Genomic DNA, 16413 nt, shown 5'->3' with positions numbered 1-16413 from the left:
GTTAGTTCAGCCCCTTCAGAGCTTCTGCTGTTTATTCCCTTGCTCACTTCAGTAGACACTGACATAAATGAGCCTCCTTGGATGAAATCCTGATTCCATTTAAGTATTGATTTCATCAATGCTGGGATTACAGCCTGGAGTACGGAAACATGAGGATGGGTTATACAAGCAAGCCTTTGACTACATGGCTAGGGAGTCAGGTCGCATCTGTGGCTGAATTACAAGGTCCTGAATATTATCTGTGGGTGACATACAATCTTTTTTGTTTGCTGTTGTATGTTGCTGTAGAAGTGGAACGCAATTTCCAGGCTAAACAACAAAACACGCCTAAGTCATGGAGTCCAACCAGGAATCTTCGCTATTCCTGGTGAAGATCTTGGAGGAGCTGGACACGAAGCAGAATACCGTTTCTTATCAGGACCTCTGCAAGTCCCTGTGTGCCAGGTTTGATTTATCCCAGTTGGCCAAGCTCAGAAGCGTGCTGTTTTACACCGCTTGCCTAGATCCTAATTTCCCAGCGACTTTGTTCAAAGACAAAATGAGATGCACTGTAAACAATCAGCAATCAAAGAAAATCATGGTTGCAGCAGATATAGTAACAATATTCAACCTCATACAAATGAACGGGGGAGTGGCCAAGGAGAAACTTCCAGTTGCAAGGCAGAAAGTGAAGAAGAAAGAGTCCTTCGAGTCCTGTAGATCTGACACAGAAATCTGCAATATGGCAGACTGTGTGCCCAACTGCGAGCTGAACGACCAGGAGTATAACCGGGGCTTTCCAGTCAGAAGGTCTTCAAAATGCAGAAAGATGGACTGCAAAGACTGTCAACAGTTTGTCCCCTCGTCAGAACCCAACTTTTTACTCGGTGTTAATAAGGAGATGAAGGGCCGGGCTGCCTCTCTGGACAGGCTGCAGGCACTCGCGTCCTACTCCATCGCCACGTCTCCACCGTGTGAGATGCAGAGTACGTACTTCCCCATGAACATTGAAAACGAATCTATTTCAGACCAGGACTCCTTGCCTATAAGTGCAGGCATAAAAGAAACCTTCATTTCAAATGATGAGCCATTTGTGATGCAGTCGTGTGTCCAGAAAAGAAATATATTCAAAGAAGATTTTCATAATCTGATTACAATATCTCCCAATTTAATACCGTCCAACAAAAAGCCAGAAGATGGACACAGAGAGCCTCAGAACAGGAAAGAAAGCTCTAAGCAGGCTTTCTTCAACCACAGCTTTGAAATGCCATACAGCAGCCAGTACCTGAATCCAGTTTATTCTCCTATACCAGACAAAAGACGAGTGAAGCATGAAAGTTTAGATGATCTTCAAGCCTCAACATATTTTGGCCCAACTACTATTCTCGGGCCCCAGGACACCAAAAAGTGGACTGGAAAGCCACCCAAGCAAACTGCCTGGCCATCTAAAAGCTGGAGTTTAAATACTGAGGAAGTACCTGACTTTGAACGATCATTTTTTAATAGAAAGCAGTCTGAAGAGAAGCCACGATACCAGAGTTCAAACAACCCATCTCCAAACTTTCCTTCAGCTGACAGGCATCAGTCCTACCTAAACGCGAAGGATCAGCAACCAATTATGCAGGCAAACTACGCTGTGAAACCAAATGGGCATAAACCCAAAGAAATTCCTTCCATTCTAGACGTGGAGAAACATGAGCCAGTCAAAAAGTTTAAGGATAAAAGCATTAATTGTACTTCTGTTCAGATCTTGAGCATTGACAGGACCACGAGTGTTGGGACACAAACCGAACAGCAAGTTCTGGACCACAAGAAATGCAAGGATTTGTGTGCGGCGGGACAAGCCAAGTATGGAGAGCGGCACTCTCTTAAGCAGTCGGATGATGACTCTGAAATCGTGAGTGATGACATCAGTGACATTTTCCGGTTTTTGGATGACATGAGTGTCAGTGGGTCGACGGGAGTGATGCAGTCTTCGTGCTACAACAGCACTGGTTCCTTGTCTCAGATGCATAAATCAGACTGTGAGAGCTCACCTGAGCACAATTTGACTAAAATCTCCAACGGGAATGCCTGTAACAAATTAGATAAAGTGGTCCGGGCAGATATCAGTAACACAGATGATGAACTGAAAACGAGTGTCTGCAAATTAGTTTTGAGGATTGGTGAAATAGAGAAGAAACTGGAATCTCTCTCGGGTGTCCGAGAAGAAATCTCCCAAGTCCTGGGAAAACTGAGCAAGTTGGATCAAAAAATTCAGCAGCCAGAAAAGGTCAGCGTACAAATAGATCTTAATTCTCTGACAAGCGAGGCCGCATCAGATGAGAGTAACTCCCCGCAGATATTTCAGTGCCACAATACTCCTCGTGGAGGCAAACTAGAGAATAATCCGGAATGGTGCTGTTCAGACGCCAGTGGAAGTAATAGCGAGAGTCTTCGAGTAAAAGCCTTAAAAAAAAGTTTGTTTACTAGAAGGTCATCAAGATCCTTAACAGAGGAAAATAGCGCAACTGAATCCAAAATAGCAAGTATTTCAAACTCTCCCCGAGACTGGAGAGCTATTACTTACACCAACCAAGCTGGCGTTACGGAAGAGGAGATGAAAGAGAGAGATGGAGGAGAAAATAAGGACTGGCACAGGAAATCTAAAGAGGTAATTTCAACTTTAACTCGCATAATAAGCACTTAAAAATAATCTAGTTATGAATGTCTTCCATAGCCATCACAAGCCTCAGGATATGACAATACTTTGCCCTGCCATATTATGCCTGTTTTTATTGTTATCATAATTGAGTGATTTTGTTCCTATATGTTCTTGCTTGGCAGCTGCAATATGGTCAAGTTGTTCCTTAGAAGCACTTTGCTTTTTTGAAAAGGGAGGGAGGGTAATGTGGGTGAGATCTTCGGAAGATAATGGTATTCTTCATCACCAGTGGCGATATAAGGAAGCCAGGTAATTAACTTGGTGAAAAGGGCATGGGGAAAATTGGAATTCTCTAGTGGTTGTTTTAGAAGGGATATTTTGCAATTGCATTGTGACAGCTTTTATCAGAGAAGTATGTGCATATTTAAAAGGCAACAAAATAGATTCATGAATTCAAATCCCTCAAGAAAAGAATCCTTGTACGTGTACCGTGAGATGCAAACTCTAGTTATGTTCTTTATATCTGGCTTTCACGGTCATTTACATGAGTCTTCAGCCTCCCGTTGAGGAAATGCAGCATAGCTGTGGTCTTGTTTTGATCACTCAGAAAAACTGTGCCCATCCCTCCCCACATCTGCCCACTGCTGTCTTCACAGATCGCACAGCTATTGTGGCTGTCCTTGCACTGGGCTCTGGTTGCTGCTCAGTTGAAACTGTGCATGGTGTGGGTGGTTGTTTCTGTTTCATGGACAGTGGAGAGCGTTGGAGGTCCTTCAGCCCTTTTGCAATCAGGACCATGTGATGGGCATGCTGTGCCTTCTTACGGGAAGGAATGAGGGCAGAGAAGTGTTGAGAAAGGAGAAAAAGAGGTTTGATGGAAATAAGTGCAGTTGGTTGAACAAGAAACCATAAACCATGGGTTATTAGCAGGTTGCAGAAGGGGAAGAAGGTTAACCTTAAGCCCAGACCTTGGCTTTTCTGTACATTGATCTGCCCAGGATGAAATGCTGGCTTTGAAAGTCCCTTTCTCACTCCTGCAGTAGACCATGGCTGACACTGGATTAGTACTATGGATGGTGCGGTGTCAAGGGGGTGCTACCTGGGGGCTTCCCACAAGACTTCTTCTTGTTAAGATTTGATCTGGAAACAGAAATCTGGAAGCCTGCATGGGGCTCTTAGCTTTCGCAGATCAGCTAGGCTTTTTTGGATGCCAGGGTCATTTTCAGAAGAGTTTTATAGCCTGTAAACAGCACAAAACCGAAATTTCCTCTGTTCAATCAGCTTTGTATTCATGTTATGGTGAACAAGGAGTTGTGTCTGCAAAATACCTCTTTGGTCTTGTTGTGAGAAGAGGATGGGCAAATGGATTAAGGCCATGCAAAACCTTTGTCCTAGCTGGTACTTTTCTTACCGTGGCTTAAGCAATATCATATAGTGAGTCTGAAAGGAATATCTCTGTCCTTTGTGTTTAACCCCCTCATAGTCCTGTTTCTTCTCTCAAATTCTTTTGAACCCTATTGCAGGCAGACAGGCAATATGAAATCCCACAGCCACACAGACTCTCTAAACAACCAAAAGATGCTTTCTTGATTGAACAAGTCTTTAGTCCTCATCCCTACCCTGCATCTCTCAAGTCACACATGAAAAGCAACCCGCTCTACACAGACATGAGGTTGACAGAGCTGGCTGAAGTGAAACGCGCCCAGCCATCGTGGACCATAGAGGAATACACGAGGAATTCGGGGGATAAAGGCAAGATTGCAGCATTGGATCTACAAGTGAGTCCCATTTGTTTAACTTGAATGGCTTGATTGCAAATGGATGTTGCCAGAATGTGCACTTAAGAAGGGATTTGGAGAGCTCAGGAAGTAGCTATACAGTGTTGAGCCTCTAATCGTGGTGGATGTTTGGTTGCTGAATGGTGATCCTTGACAGGTTGGTGCTCCCAGCTTATTCTGCAATGGAGAGATGTCTGCTAAGCCATGGTTGTGTTAGCTCTAAAGAACAGTTTAGGGGTAAAGGGATGCAGAGATGAACCAGTCCCTAACTGCAGCAAGGCAGAGTGGTGCAGAAGCTGGCATTGTTGCTTTTTCTTCTATCCTTGTTCTGTCTGAATCGTTCACAGAGTATTTAAGTGTTAGGGCTTTTTTCCATTTTGCCAGAAACATGAGACATGCTGTTGGAAACCAGAGTCATGTGAAGAGCAGATCAGCTAATGGTCTGTCTTGTTTGCATTTTAGTTCAGCTTGGAAGTGTGCAGGCTCTTCTGCAACAAGCAGAGCAGAGCAAGTTACTGTGAGACAAATCCAAATTTTGGATTTAAATTTTCCCAAACTGTGGTGTATTTGAAATCACAATCCTGATATATAATGGGCTGCCCAGACCCAGGACTGAATGCCCACGTTGGATACCCTGTCTAGCCTGATAAACACATCTTCTAGGAAGGAAGGTATGTGAGCACAGGTTTAAAGAGAAAGCATGAAGAATGCCATCCAAAATGTGTAAAGACCAAACAAATGTTGCTGTATTGGGTCATGAAACACAAAATGCATCACATAATGAAATCCATACTGATGCGGAGATCACTGTGTATTGTTTATACGCATTTATACAGCAGCATGCAGAGCCAAAGAGGGGAACGGTGCTGACCTCACGCATTTCGGGCTCCTTGATGTGTGTGCACGTCCCAGAGCAGAGCAAGCTGCCTCAGCTAGCTGTGGGCTTGGCAGCAGCTGGGCTATACTGACCTGCAGCTTGGGGCTTGTCAGCGCCACGCTAACACGGCTGTGAACAACAGTCTGTGAGGTGCAGCCATACTCAAGCAGGGAGTCTGCTGGTCTCCAAATCTTGTCTGCCAGGGAATGTGGCATGCAAGAGCCTGAGCCTTGTGGCTCCACATCAGCTCTCGATGGCTCAGTGCTGAGGTACCTAACCAAGCTCCAAACCCATCAGACTAAGCCCTAGTAGAGCATCAGGATACTCTGAGAAAGACTTGTGTAGCCCAAGGAGAGCTGCCGTGTCTCAGGACCCTGCATTAGCTGGTTTGGAATTAAAACCATCACCCACACAGTGCTGTAGTGCAACTCCCATGAGCGTTTGTGCAGGAATTTGTGCACAACAGATTCACCTCCTGGCTTGACTCATGCAAACTTCCCTGTCCTCACCAGCCCCAGCTCCTTGCTGTGGCTCAAGTGCACTCAGAGAGAAGCCAGATAGCACAGGAACCAGGCTGCATCTTGCCTCAGCTGCTTGCTGCTCTTTGGGACTTAAAAGCATTAGAGGGCTTACTAAAGTTCCTAAACCTGGCGTTGCAGACTGTATGCTAGAGTAGGAATAGGCTGAAAGAAGTTCCTCTGCAGCAGGCAGTTGCAGAGCATCCCTTACCTGCTGCGTGGAGGCAACAAGGGAGGTGATATTTGGAAGCAAGGCTCCCATGGGAGAAGTGTTCTCCATCTGCTCTTCATAGGGCTGTTTCGTTCCCTGTAAGCAGCTCTGCGCAACTGCGAGCAAACCAGAGGAATCGGCTTATTGCCATCATTTATCTTTAGGATAAAGGTGATAAAACTTTACTGGTTTGATTCTCTCCCTCCAAAAGGACTGTCAGAATCGCATCTAGTCCACAAAGCCCATGTCTAGACTTTATAACAGAGCTGACTGATAAACTCAAAAAATAGACACAGACTGATTAATGTTTTTTTCCCCAGTGATTAAGTTTATTAGAACTGAAAGTAAATACATTATGCTTTAATGAACATTCTTATGCCTGGCAATGAAATGGGAAAGGAGGCTGATTAACAGTAATGGGCCTTTTTAATAATGCATCTTCCTTCTGAAGCAGTTAAAAGGTCAATACCAAGGCAGAGAGATCCAAAACTGTAATTTCCTTGAAGCATAACACGGTTATCTTTGGGGGTTTTCTGCCTTTGTTTATTTAAAATTTCTCCTGGAACTTGACAAGTCTGCTGGGTTTTCCTTCAAAAAAAGAAATCGCAAAACTAGTTGGGCCAGTTTGTCCCAGGTGTGGCGTCTGTGTGAGATCTTATCACTTTGCTCTGTGTGTGATGATCCACTGGGACGACAACTTGTCAGGCTATTTTCTGATGCCTTTAGAGATGAGGTTGCTGATTTTTCCCAGGAGGCTGGAATAGGTCATTCAGAGCCTGAATGGTACAATCTCAGACTTGGCTGATGGTCTCTCAGCATACTAGCTCTATCAGACATCTCCGCTAAATGATTATAAAACCGTTGCTCAATTTTAATTGTTTATTTCTGGGGTATCTATAAAATCACTTCTTGTAGTAGTTCTGTACATAAAGCAAACACTGCTTGCAGGCAAAGCAAGGTTTCAGCCAGTAGCTTGTGGCCACAAAACCTGAATTAACCAATTAAAGGCTTACCCACATCCCTCTCAAGTCAGCTGGAGTTTCTTTGCGTGGAGTCCAGTGAGCTTTGGATCAGGTCCGTTACGAGCCCAGAAATGGTGTGTGTAAGGGTATTCTCACTGGAACAGTTTTATGTGGAATCTTTTTCATTTTTTAAAGAAATGGCCTTTTGGAGCCCCAAACACAGGAGACAGCTTCGAAGAAAAGCTGTCATTTTTCAAAATGTTCTTTCTGCTTCATCCCTTTCTGCTGGTAAGTGCTATAATGCCTACCATTTGGGTTTCCCCCATTTTCCCACTTTTTCCCTAACAGAAAGCATGAAGGGAAAAAAAACAAGCGAGGGGGAAACGCAAAGCTTGAAGAGGTCAAATTCTAAGGAAGAAAAAACTAAAATATTAAAAAAAAAAAAAGGAAACGTTCAGATGAAGGCACTGATAAAGTTCCCCAGGTTGCATTTAATTTTCTGACCAATTCAGATTTCCTTCACTTTCTCTTGTTTGTTTTTTGTTTTTTTGTTGTTGTTGTTTACCTGTGTGGAATGGGAGGGCAAAGTCTTTAATTTCTTAGGCATACTCTTAAAATCACCTCCAACCCAGAGAGACTCAGACTTTGGCACTGAGCAAAGTGTTGCCTCCTGTGGAAATATAGATTGTGCTGTTGGGATTAAATGGTCTCATCTGCGGAGATGTGGTCCAGAGTAAGGTGTGGTACCAAACCGTATGTCAGGTGTCCAGTTCCCCTTCTCCTCCTGCCCCTAAAACTGAGACAGCATCATGCCTCCAGGTGATTTTCAGAAGATGGAGCTGGAAGGAGAGCTAGAAGCTGAGGGTCACCTTGTCCTGGGTGGTTTCGTGGAAGCCCACTTGCAGCCCTGCTCCGCAGGGGGCTCAGCACCTGCTTCCTGCGGTTGGGTATTCCCACACCGAAGCGAAGGGCTGGTGTCCACAGGCGTTGCCATTATGGAGGAGGTCTGTGAATTACCCATCTAGAGGGACTGGGTGCTGGATGGGGCTGGGCAATCACACCCTGCAAACAAGTTATGGCAGCAAAATTAGGGTTAGCTTTATAAAGTGTAGTGCATGAGGAATATATGTTAAGAACCCTTTCCATCAGCTGGGCTTTAATAATTTAAAAAGCAGTAAGAGAGCGGTAGTTGCTGACATATCTGCTCTCTAGCAGATTAAACAGATTTTATTTAAATGCCATCCAAGATGACGAAATTTCCGGCAAGTCAGAGCTACAGGAGGGATTTTGCAGCAGAATTATACTGTTGCAGGAGTTTATTTTTTGCAGTATTTTGTTGCCACTTTCATCAGCCTTGTGGAACTGGGACCAGGAGAAATGGAGTTGAAAGGGTGTGAGAAGCAGGAATAACCCATTTTATCCTGATGGCAGACCCGGATGCAGTTGGGAGACCTTCATGCACATCTGCTTTATTTATTTATTTAATTAATGACAGATCCCAGACAATTAACAACTTGTTTCCTTTTAATTTTTAGACTCAAGAATCTTTAAACCCAAACAACTTAGAATACTGGATGGAAGACATTTATACTCCTGGCTATGATTCCTTATTAAAACGCAAAGAAGCCGAGTTCCGAAGAGCAAAGGTTTGCAAGATAGCTGCCCTGATAGCAGCGGCAGCTTGTACAGTTATTCTGGTCATTGTAGTTCCCATTTGTACAATGAAATCCTGAACCTGCAGACAGACCCGTGACTCCCAGCCGTGTGTATCTCCGATAGCTCATGCTGTGTTTCAGACGTCTGATGGCAAAACTGTAAGGAATTCGCTAAGGAAGAATGTTCTGAGGATATCTTGGTGGAGAATGCTGTGAACATAGGCAAAACACAAATCAAGGGAAACATTTTTTTGAAAAGTATTATTTTAAATAACAGACTGTGTGGCGGAAGTAATGGGAACTTGGTCCAATTTTTATGCATTTTTAAAAGTGCAATATTTTTTTTTCCTAAAGAAACAATATAATGTTTTACAGAATCAGAGAATGATGAGAATCCAGGCAAAAGAGGAAGGTTGTCTGAGCTATGTTGCATTTAACGGAGGTATGGGTACATGGAGGTAGCACTGTATAGAAGGGAATGTTCTATATGCATTACATCGGGGAGCTAGGAAAGTCTTAAAGCTCCCTACAATGTAGAAAACTCTGAATGTATTGTATTTATTTTATAGTATTTATGTATTTCATGATCATTTGATTGAAAGCAGACTGTGTAGCCATGAACAGAGTTAATTTCTATGTTCAGATTAAAAAGGGCTCTTTGTATTTGGTCTTGCCCTAAGACCCACTCTATCATCACTGAGTACTTAGGTAAGTGCAATGTGCTGCAGACCAAAAAGATTATATTTTAAAGCAATCACAAGAGGTTTTAGTTGCTTCTGTTGAATAACATTTGCATAGAGCTGGCAAAGCTGCCTTGCCAAAAGGGTTTTCTTTACCTCCGCAGACAGTGAAATTGTCTCAATTTCACTCCTGCCAGCAAGCAAAGCTGGCAAATCAACGCAACGCTCTGTTAAAGTTCTTGGAAATGTAATCTGAACGGTTATAATTTTTTTCACAAAGTCTTTGTGCCTTTTTTTAGACTGTAGATTAAATAGGACTGTTTAATTTTTCTATTTTAAGCCCATAACATAACTCACAGCATAATGGGTACTAATGGAGGTTCTTTTCCCGCAAGCCTTCTGTACAGTGCAGAGTGCTCCTCAAACAGCAGGGCTGGTGGTTACTGAGCACTTATATTAAGGGCACAGTTTTTCAGCACTAGTGGAAACTTGCTGTTAATGCAATGCATTCGGCACGGGGAGATCTGCTTCCCTCTTGCTAATGTACTTAAGAATGATGGTTGACTCTACCGGACAGCAAGCAGTCTGTATCCCGTGGGAAATGTCCGTTTGATGCTTTATCCCAAATGCAAATAGCAGGTTCAAGGGAATTCTTAAGCTGTGACAGAAATTACCTGCCATGGTTAGTGAAAGCAAATACCCAGACAGTATTACTCTTCTGTCAAGTATAGATGAAAAAGAAAAAAAGTTAAAATAAATATATTTTCAGGAAATAATGTGATCTTGCTGGTCCTCTAAGGGAAAGGAGATTCTTTTAGTGAATGCTCTTTATGTAGGGTAATTTGGTTTGTTCAGAAGCAGCCTCCCTACACGATGACACAGCAGCTGGGAAAGCATCGGATGCTTGTTCCTCCGGCTCCCTGGGATGTGCCACACTCGCTGTTTGTTTCTGCCTGGTTTAAAAAAAGTAGTGAGGAAAGGGAGCGTGGGAGGCGAAGGCTTTGTTGTGACTTTAGATGTGTGTCAGTTCTTTCCGGCAGCTGGAGACCTGTTTATGTGCTGCTCGTGTGCTGTATTTTATTTAGGAATAGGTGACCCTGGGACTGTTGATCTATCAGGAAAACAAGTGTAAGCACAGGGTCGGGTGTCCCATCAGCAAGTACAGAACAAGGATAAGCCCCTAGACTGAAATCTGCGCCTGCCTGGCCTGAATCCTGACCCAAATACTATAGCTTTGGCCCATTCCTAATACCAAGATTATTTCTCTTTCCTCCCAGATGCTGCAGGATGGAGTCACAGCAGGGAGGGAGCAGTTCACACTGTCTATTTTAGGCTGCCTTCAGTTATGGTATGATTCAGAGCACCTGAGTTTAGGAGCTCAGGATCCGTATGTAGCAAATATAGACAGGTAGAGAAACCTCCAGGGACGATTCGGAGCCGCCAGCAAGGTGTCTAATATTAGACATGTGAATACACTGTGGAGGGCGTTGCTCTGCCGTTTACCTTATGCACAATTTAGGTTGATTGTATATGTAAAAAAAAATATCTATTCCTGCTTCCAGGTAATGTCAGAAAGCCCTTTTACACCCCTCCTTGGCCCAGTGATGGCAAGCACAAGGTGCTATTATGTCCCCCATCTGCCCGCGCCGGTGGTGACAAGACCCTCGGAGGGGCAGCATGAGTGTGGGACAGACACCGGGCAGACCCCCCACCTTCGCTGTCCCCGCCTCTGCTGGCACGAGCGGTCTGGCCCTGCCACCCCCCAGCCCGAAATCAGCAGCGCTTCCTCCGTTGCATCTCAGTAATACGATTTTAGAAAATACCTGAATATCTAAGTGGAGATGCAAGAAGGGTGCAGGAGATGTTACTGATGACAGCGGCAGGCTGGGGCTGTGCTTGCATTGATGCATTAGAGGAGGTTTAAGGACCCCTGTTTTGTCTGTGCGGGGATTTTTAATGTCCGTGCAAGACTCATCCATCTGGCACCGGATGAGTCTTTGCATTAGAGATGCCCAAAAGTGTGGAAAGGTTTTGGGAGGCTATGGAGCCATGGGTGATGTGGATCTGGCCCAACCCAAGCACTCAGCATCCCAAGCATCCCTGCTGCTCCTAATTTATCAAGGTGCTTTTGCCCGTCCTTGCTTTGCACAAGCAGCCAGTGGCACCCGTCTCTATGGGGGCAGGTGGAGATCATGGTTTGGCACAAATCTCTCTCCCATTTGGGACTTGATTTGGCTCCCGCAGCCTCTGGGAGCATCTCCGCAGTGCCAGGAGCCCGAGGGGAGGGAAAGCAGAGCCCGGCTCCCTGCCTCCCCGCTCCACAAATACCTCCGGGAGCCGCTGCCTCGCCGTCTCCTCCGCTCCCTGGCTGCCTCCAGCAGCTCCTCGGCACCGCTGGGATGTGCATCCCCAACCACTCCCAGGGGGTTTTACATCTGGCACGGAGCTCTTAGCTTAAAATAGGTAAGAAGATGGAGCGGTGGGTGGCTGCTGCTGGAGGAGAGCAGCCTGGGAAGGAATTGGCCCTGCGGTTCTGCACAGAGCGTACGATCTAGGTGAAATCCTGACAGTACTAACCCGCAAGAATATTGTGATCAACCTTGTGAACCAGTTATCAACTAGTATATGCTGTATACTATATGATAGACTTTTGTATAAAAAAAAAAATAAACCAATTAAAGCTATAGGTACATTGTAATTCTTGGTGTGATTGAAAAAAGTGTCCTAGATTGTATTACTTAATTAAAATAATGATGAGCATATTGAACTGTTTTTCGTATTTATGCCTTATAAACTTGATATATTCCACATGATAAGATGAAACTGCAAGAATTATAAAAAAGATACTCCATTTTGGGGGCAAATCCCATTTGCTTTTCCTAAAACAAGAGTGCTGCTTGAAATCAGCTCAATAAATCATGCGTGCAGAAGAGCAAGAGCAGGCTCTGTCCCCAAATGACTTTTTAGGATATTTTTTTTTTTTTAATGGGGTTTTGGTTAATGTACTATGTAATAATTTTATTTTCTAAAGTTACTGTACAATGTTGCCTTTTGGTTCATTTAAATATAATACCAAATAAACTTGAAAATCACAGTGTCCTAAGTGTTAATGAAACAGTTACAATAATTTATTACTCCATTGCTTTTCCTCTTTTTTTTTTTTTTTTCCAGGGACATCAAGATAGCCATGGGATGCAAGTGTCTCAGTGTTAGATAACTAAGCAGCCTATCTAGTTCTTGGCAGAACTGCTAGTGGATTTCTCACTTGTGAAATAATAAGATGGCAGAAGATAATGAAAAATGAGTTTGTCGGGTTTCTTTTAAAAGCTGCTTTGCATCACGTTGTCTGGGCTTCTGGGAGATTAGTTCTTGACACTAATCATAATATTTCATTTTATAGGTTAGTTCATGACTGAGTTTTGCCGTATCAACTGTTTTAACAAGGTCATGACTAATATTTTGGTACCTATTTCACTTATGTTTATGCAACCACTGTGCCTTTTAAGTCAGTACTATAGATAACTATTTATACTCACCTATCAACAGGCAGCCAGTTTGCTTAGGATATCTATATGAATTTAATTTGCTGCTTTTGACTTGTTAATTGCAAAATCAGGTTGTCTTAAAATTCCAGATGTTGAAACAAAGATGGAGCTGAGCCTACCACTGAAAGTAATCCAGCTTCAGAGGTTGCAAAGGGCAGCCGCAGAAAAGAGGATATATATAAATAATGAACAATGACATGAAAATGTAGTAATGTAAGATCTTGATTTCTTCATCTCTATTTCATAAGCATCTTTAATGCATTGCTTTAGCAGTCCTGGTCAGGATGGGGACTGCCGAGTGTTCCCTGTGGAACTGGGCCACCAGCTTGACCCTTGGGGGCTCAAGCATCATGAGTCAGGCTGCAAACCATCACAGGTCCCCTTGGGAGGGACTGTGATTCACCATTTGGTGTTGGTTTAATTTTTGGAGATGATAGCATGGATTTGCATCAATTTCAGGTTTTTCTCATATACCCATCAAGTCCACAAGCTTTAGAAGTAAAAGTGCCCTCTGGATTTTTATGTTACAGCATGAATTCAGGAGCAGGAACTTTCATAAAAATGCTAAGTGTGACCAGGCTGTGCCAAAAAAATCCTAAGCACTCTGGCACAGCATTCTTCAGCCAAGAAGCTGGATATGTAGGATATATAGACCTCATCCGGGTCATCTCTGTGCTGGAAAATGGGACAGCTACTAGGCTTCTACAGTAGCTGCTGAATAGTCACTGAGTCTCAAGGTAGAAGAAACTCCTGCATGCAATGCTGTATTGGCGACCAAGACGCAGCCCCACTCTCTCTCTGCTTCTTTGAATGTATCGCTCACAGCAATCAATTGTACTGGTTGAATAAATTCTTCATTTCAGATGTAGCTTTGATGAATGGCTCTGTCTGATGCACAAAAGAGTCACAAGCAAAATATTGGTTCCCAGGGCCATATTCTGCCTTCTGAGGTGCTCCTGTGACTCCATCCCATTGAATCTGCACATGGAAGAAGAGAAAGTAGCCTGTAGCCTGCCTGTAGCAGCATGGTCCTAGTGAAAGGAGAGGTCAGTTGTTGGTGTGCACTTTGGAAGAAGGCAAGCACCTATGGGAGTAATTATGAAGATGAGGTACTTTCTTTCATCATATTTTTTCTTTGTTATCTTTTCAGGAAAGAGCACTATATCTTGTAAAGTGCTGCTCTGCTAGTAGTTCTCCAGCAAACTTGGTCACTTCAGATGACTTCTGAGACCATGGACCGCTTGATCTCTTGCAGGGTCTTACATCAATCTTCACAGTCCACTTAGAAACTGGAGAAAAATCTTCAAAAAAGAAGTGGGCCATCAGCAGCCAAACTCCTCCCATAAGTAAGTTCCATTTGGGTTTAGTTATTTTCTGCAATATAGCACAAACTATGTATAGGGAAGCCACGAAGCTCTTACAAAAGCAAGAGTACCTCTAATCCTTCCCAAGAGCAATAGACTGAGATTTTCAAGGAGGACTAGTTAATGGTCCTGGATTTGCCCAGCACAAGAAAGCAACTGTGCTTGGCCTGTGCATGGTACCACTGGGCACTGCTGGTCCTGGTGGACCACCAGTGGATGCAATGAAGAGATGTGCAAAGTTCTCTGCTGGACAAGGGAAGCTGTCCACAAGGCTTAATACAGTACAGGGTTGAGGAAATGATGGGTGTCTGGAGACACGGTTGCTGCTGAGGCTGGAGGCTTTTAGAATTTAAGAGATATATATCAGCATCATCCCAATTACCCATCCCCAATCCTGCTTCTCCCTGTCCTCCTGCACCTTGGATCTGTGGATTTTGGGATATTCCTCTAAGGCACTGAGCAGGTCTCTGGACATACAGTGCAGTTTCAGATCTTACCTTTTCTCAAAGCTAACCAGATTTCCTCAGTAAATAGACAGAGGGAGTTTTCTGCCAGACGTGGATGCTTTGACCTCAGCTAAAAAAATCCCATGAGGTCTGAGATTTGCTTGTCGCACTGGTGGGGCTGACAGCACCGATCCCCAAAACATCATGAGACCACCTTGGAAATGGCAGGGTTACGAAGGTGACTTTGGTTTCATGGTGGTCTTTGTGGAAGTCACATTTCCAGGCCAGTCTCTGCAACCAGAGGGTTGAAAACTGATTTCGTTTGTTAAAGATGAAAATAAACGGGTGAATTCCTCAGGTAAGAACATGCAGTTCTGATTGCTGGTGCTTTAAGAAAAATGTCAAATCTGGCTCTTCACAACAAAATTGCTGTTTTCTGTGCTTATTTTGAGACTGTACGTGATGTGCTGTCTGCATGTTGTCCCCCAGCATGTGGTAGGGCTCCAGCCCATGTCTGCAACAGCGAGTGTCCCCCATGGAAGGGGGGAAAAGAGGGAATTACGCATAGCAAAACAGCCCTACCTGGGAGAGGGACTAGAGAAATGCTAATTATTCTGCCTGGCCCTGGGAACAATGGGGTGTCTGGTCCCTGTTGAAAAGCTTTGCTGTAAACTCTGCTTTAGTGAAAGACGAATGTCTGCTTGTACTGAAAAAACCTCCTGATCTGCCGTCCTGCCAGGCTGACACACTTACTAGAATAAAACAAATCTCTGTTGTACCGTGTGTTTTTTCCCCATGTAATGGTGGGGGGCGAGGGGAGAACGGAGGCGGCGAAGTCATTTGTCTTCTTTCCTTGTCTTGGTAATGAAATATTGCTGTTGAACTTTACCCTGCCTCTCCTGTTACTAATTTTTTTTCCCCCGATGGTTACCTTTTAAGAGGCTCGTAAAATTGCATTACTAAAATTTATGACTGTGTTGCAAATGTGTGCACGTGCGTTAATTCTGTTCAAGGCCAACGTCTTGTAGCTGCAAAATTAATGTTACGGTGCAGTTTCTAGTATGGCTAATGGCTCTTCAATAAAGCAGGGCTCACGCTTTGCTCACCTTATGGCACTTAGTTCCTTGAAACAGTCCTGCCTTGAAGAGTTGGCCAAGTAATGGTTAAAAAAGGGTACATGCACAACACGTGGAGATGTATTTTCATATGGTTTTTGTTTATGCAATTAGAGCCTTGAAAATGTTGGCCTTGTGAGTTGTTTCAGTTGGGTTTCATCTCCTTTGCATGGCATTTTGTTCAAAAGTTCAAAAGCAGCTGTCTCTGAATGCAGTGGATTGAAAATGTGCCTCTTCACCATGACTCTGGTCTGGAAAGGCTGAGCTGGATGTTAGTGTTACCCTGCAAGTTATACCCTGTGCTGTTTGGAACGGAGTGAACAGTAACAGTTCAGTAGATGATAAATTAATTGCCATTATCTATGTCTAGACTTAACATTTTCTTGCTATGCAAAAAAAGTCGCTTTCTGCTAGAAGGGTGGATTAGTATTTGTAGCCTTTTTATGAATTGAAAGAGATTTGCTAATCTGGTATTCCAGGATGAAGACAGACAGAATAACATGAAGCAAATAAACGATGATGGGAGCTTACTTGTATGCTGGGTGAAGAGAAAAAGTCGGAGGAATATTTTCAGGGTGCTGAGACAGGAATTTAGACGGTGTCTGACAGCACTTGTTTTCTTCTTCAAAGCTTTGTCTG

The 16413-nt window shown here is 43.7% G+C and overlaps 1 protein-coding gene across 1 annotated transcript; it reads left to right on the top strand.

Annotated features, from left to right (window-relative positions):
• Nucleotides 1-334: 334 nt before the first annotated feature.
• On the top strand, nucleotides 335-8917 carry MINAR1 (membrane integral NOTCH2 associated receptor 1). Its single transcript, XM_068410676.1, has 3 exons — nucleotides 335-2632; nucleotides 4147-4401; nucleotides 8505-8917. Exons 1-3 carry the CDS (start codon nucleotides 335-337, stop codon nucleotides 8700-8702), a joined length of 2751 nt encoding a protein of 916 aa, XP_068266777.1. The 3' UTR covers nucleotides 8703-8917.
• The last annotated feature ends 7496 nt before the right edge of the window (nucleotides 8918-16413 follow it).

This window comes from Nyctibius grandis, chromosome 11, assembly GCF_013368605.1.
Source record: "Nyctibius grandis isolate bNycGra1 chromosome 11, bNycGra1.pri, whole genome shotgun sequence".
NCBI classification, from domain to species: domain Eukaryota; kingdom Metazoa; phylum Chordata; class Aves; order Nyctibiiformes; family Nyctibiidae; genus Nyctibius; species Nyctibius grandis.
Note: the sequence above shows the minus strand (reverse complement) of the source record. Positions and strands in the feature narration are given on the sequence as shown.

What these genes read in the sequence shown, in the direction of transcription:
- MINAR1 (XM_068410676.1), top strand. Translation starts at nt 335, where the DNA reads ATGGAGTCCAACCAGGAATCTTCGCTATTCCTGGTGAAGATCTTGGAG. An exon ending in GGCACAGGAAATCTAAAGAG is followed by an intron (nt 2,633 to 4,146) that starts GTAATTTCAACT and finishes ACCCTATTGCAG; the next exon opens with GCAGACAGGCAATATGAAAT. An exon ending in TTGCAGCATTGGATCTACAA is followed by an intron (nt 4,402 to 8,504) that starts GTGAGTCCCATT and finishes TTTAATTTTTAG; the next exon opens with ACTCAAGAATCTTTAAACCC.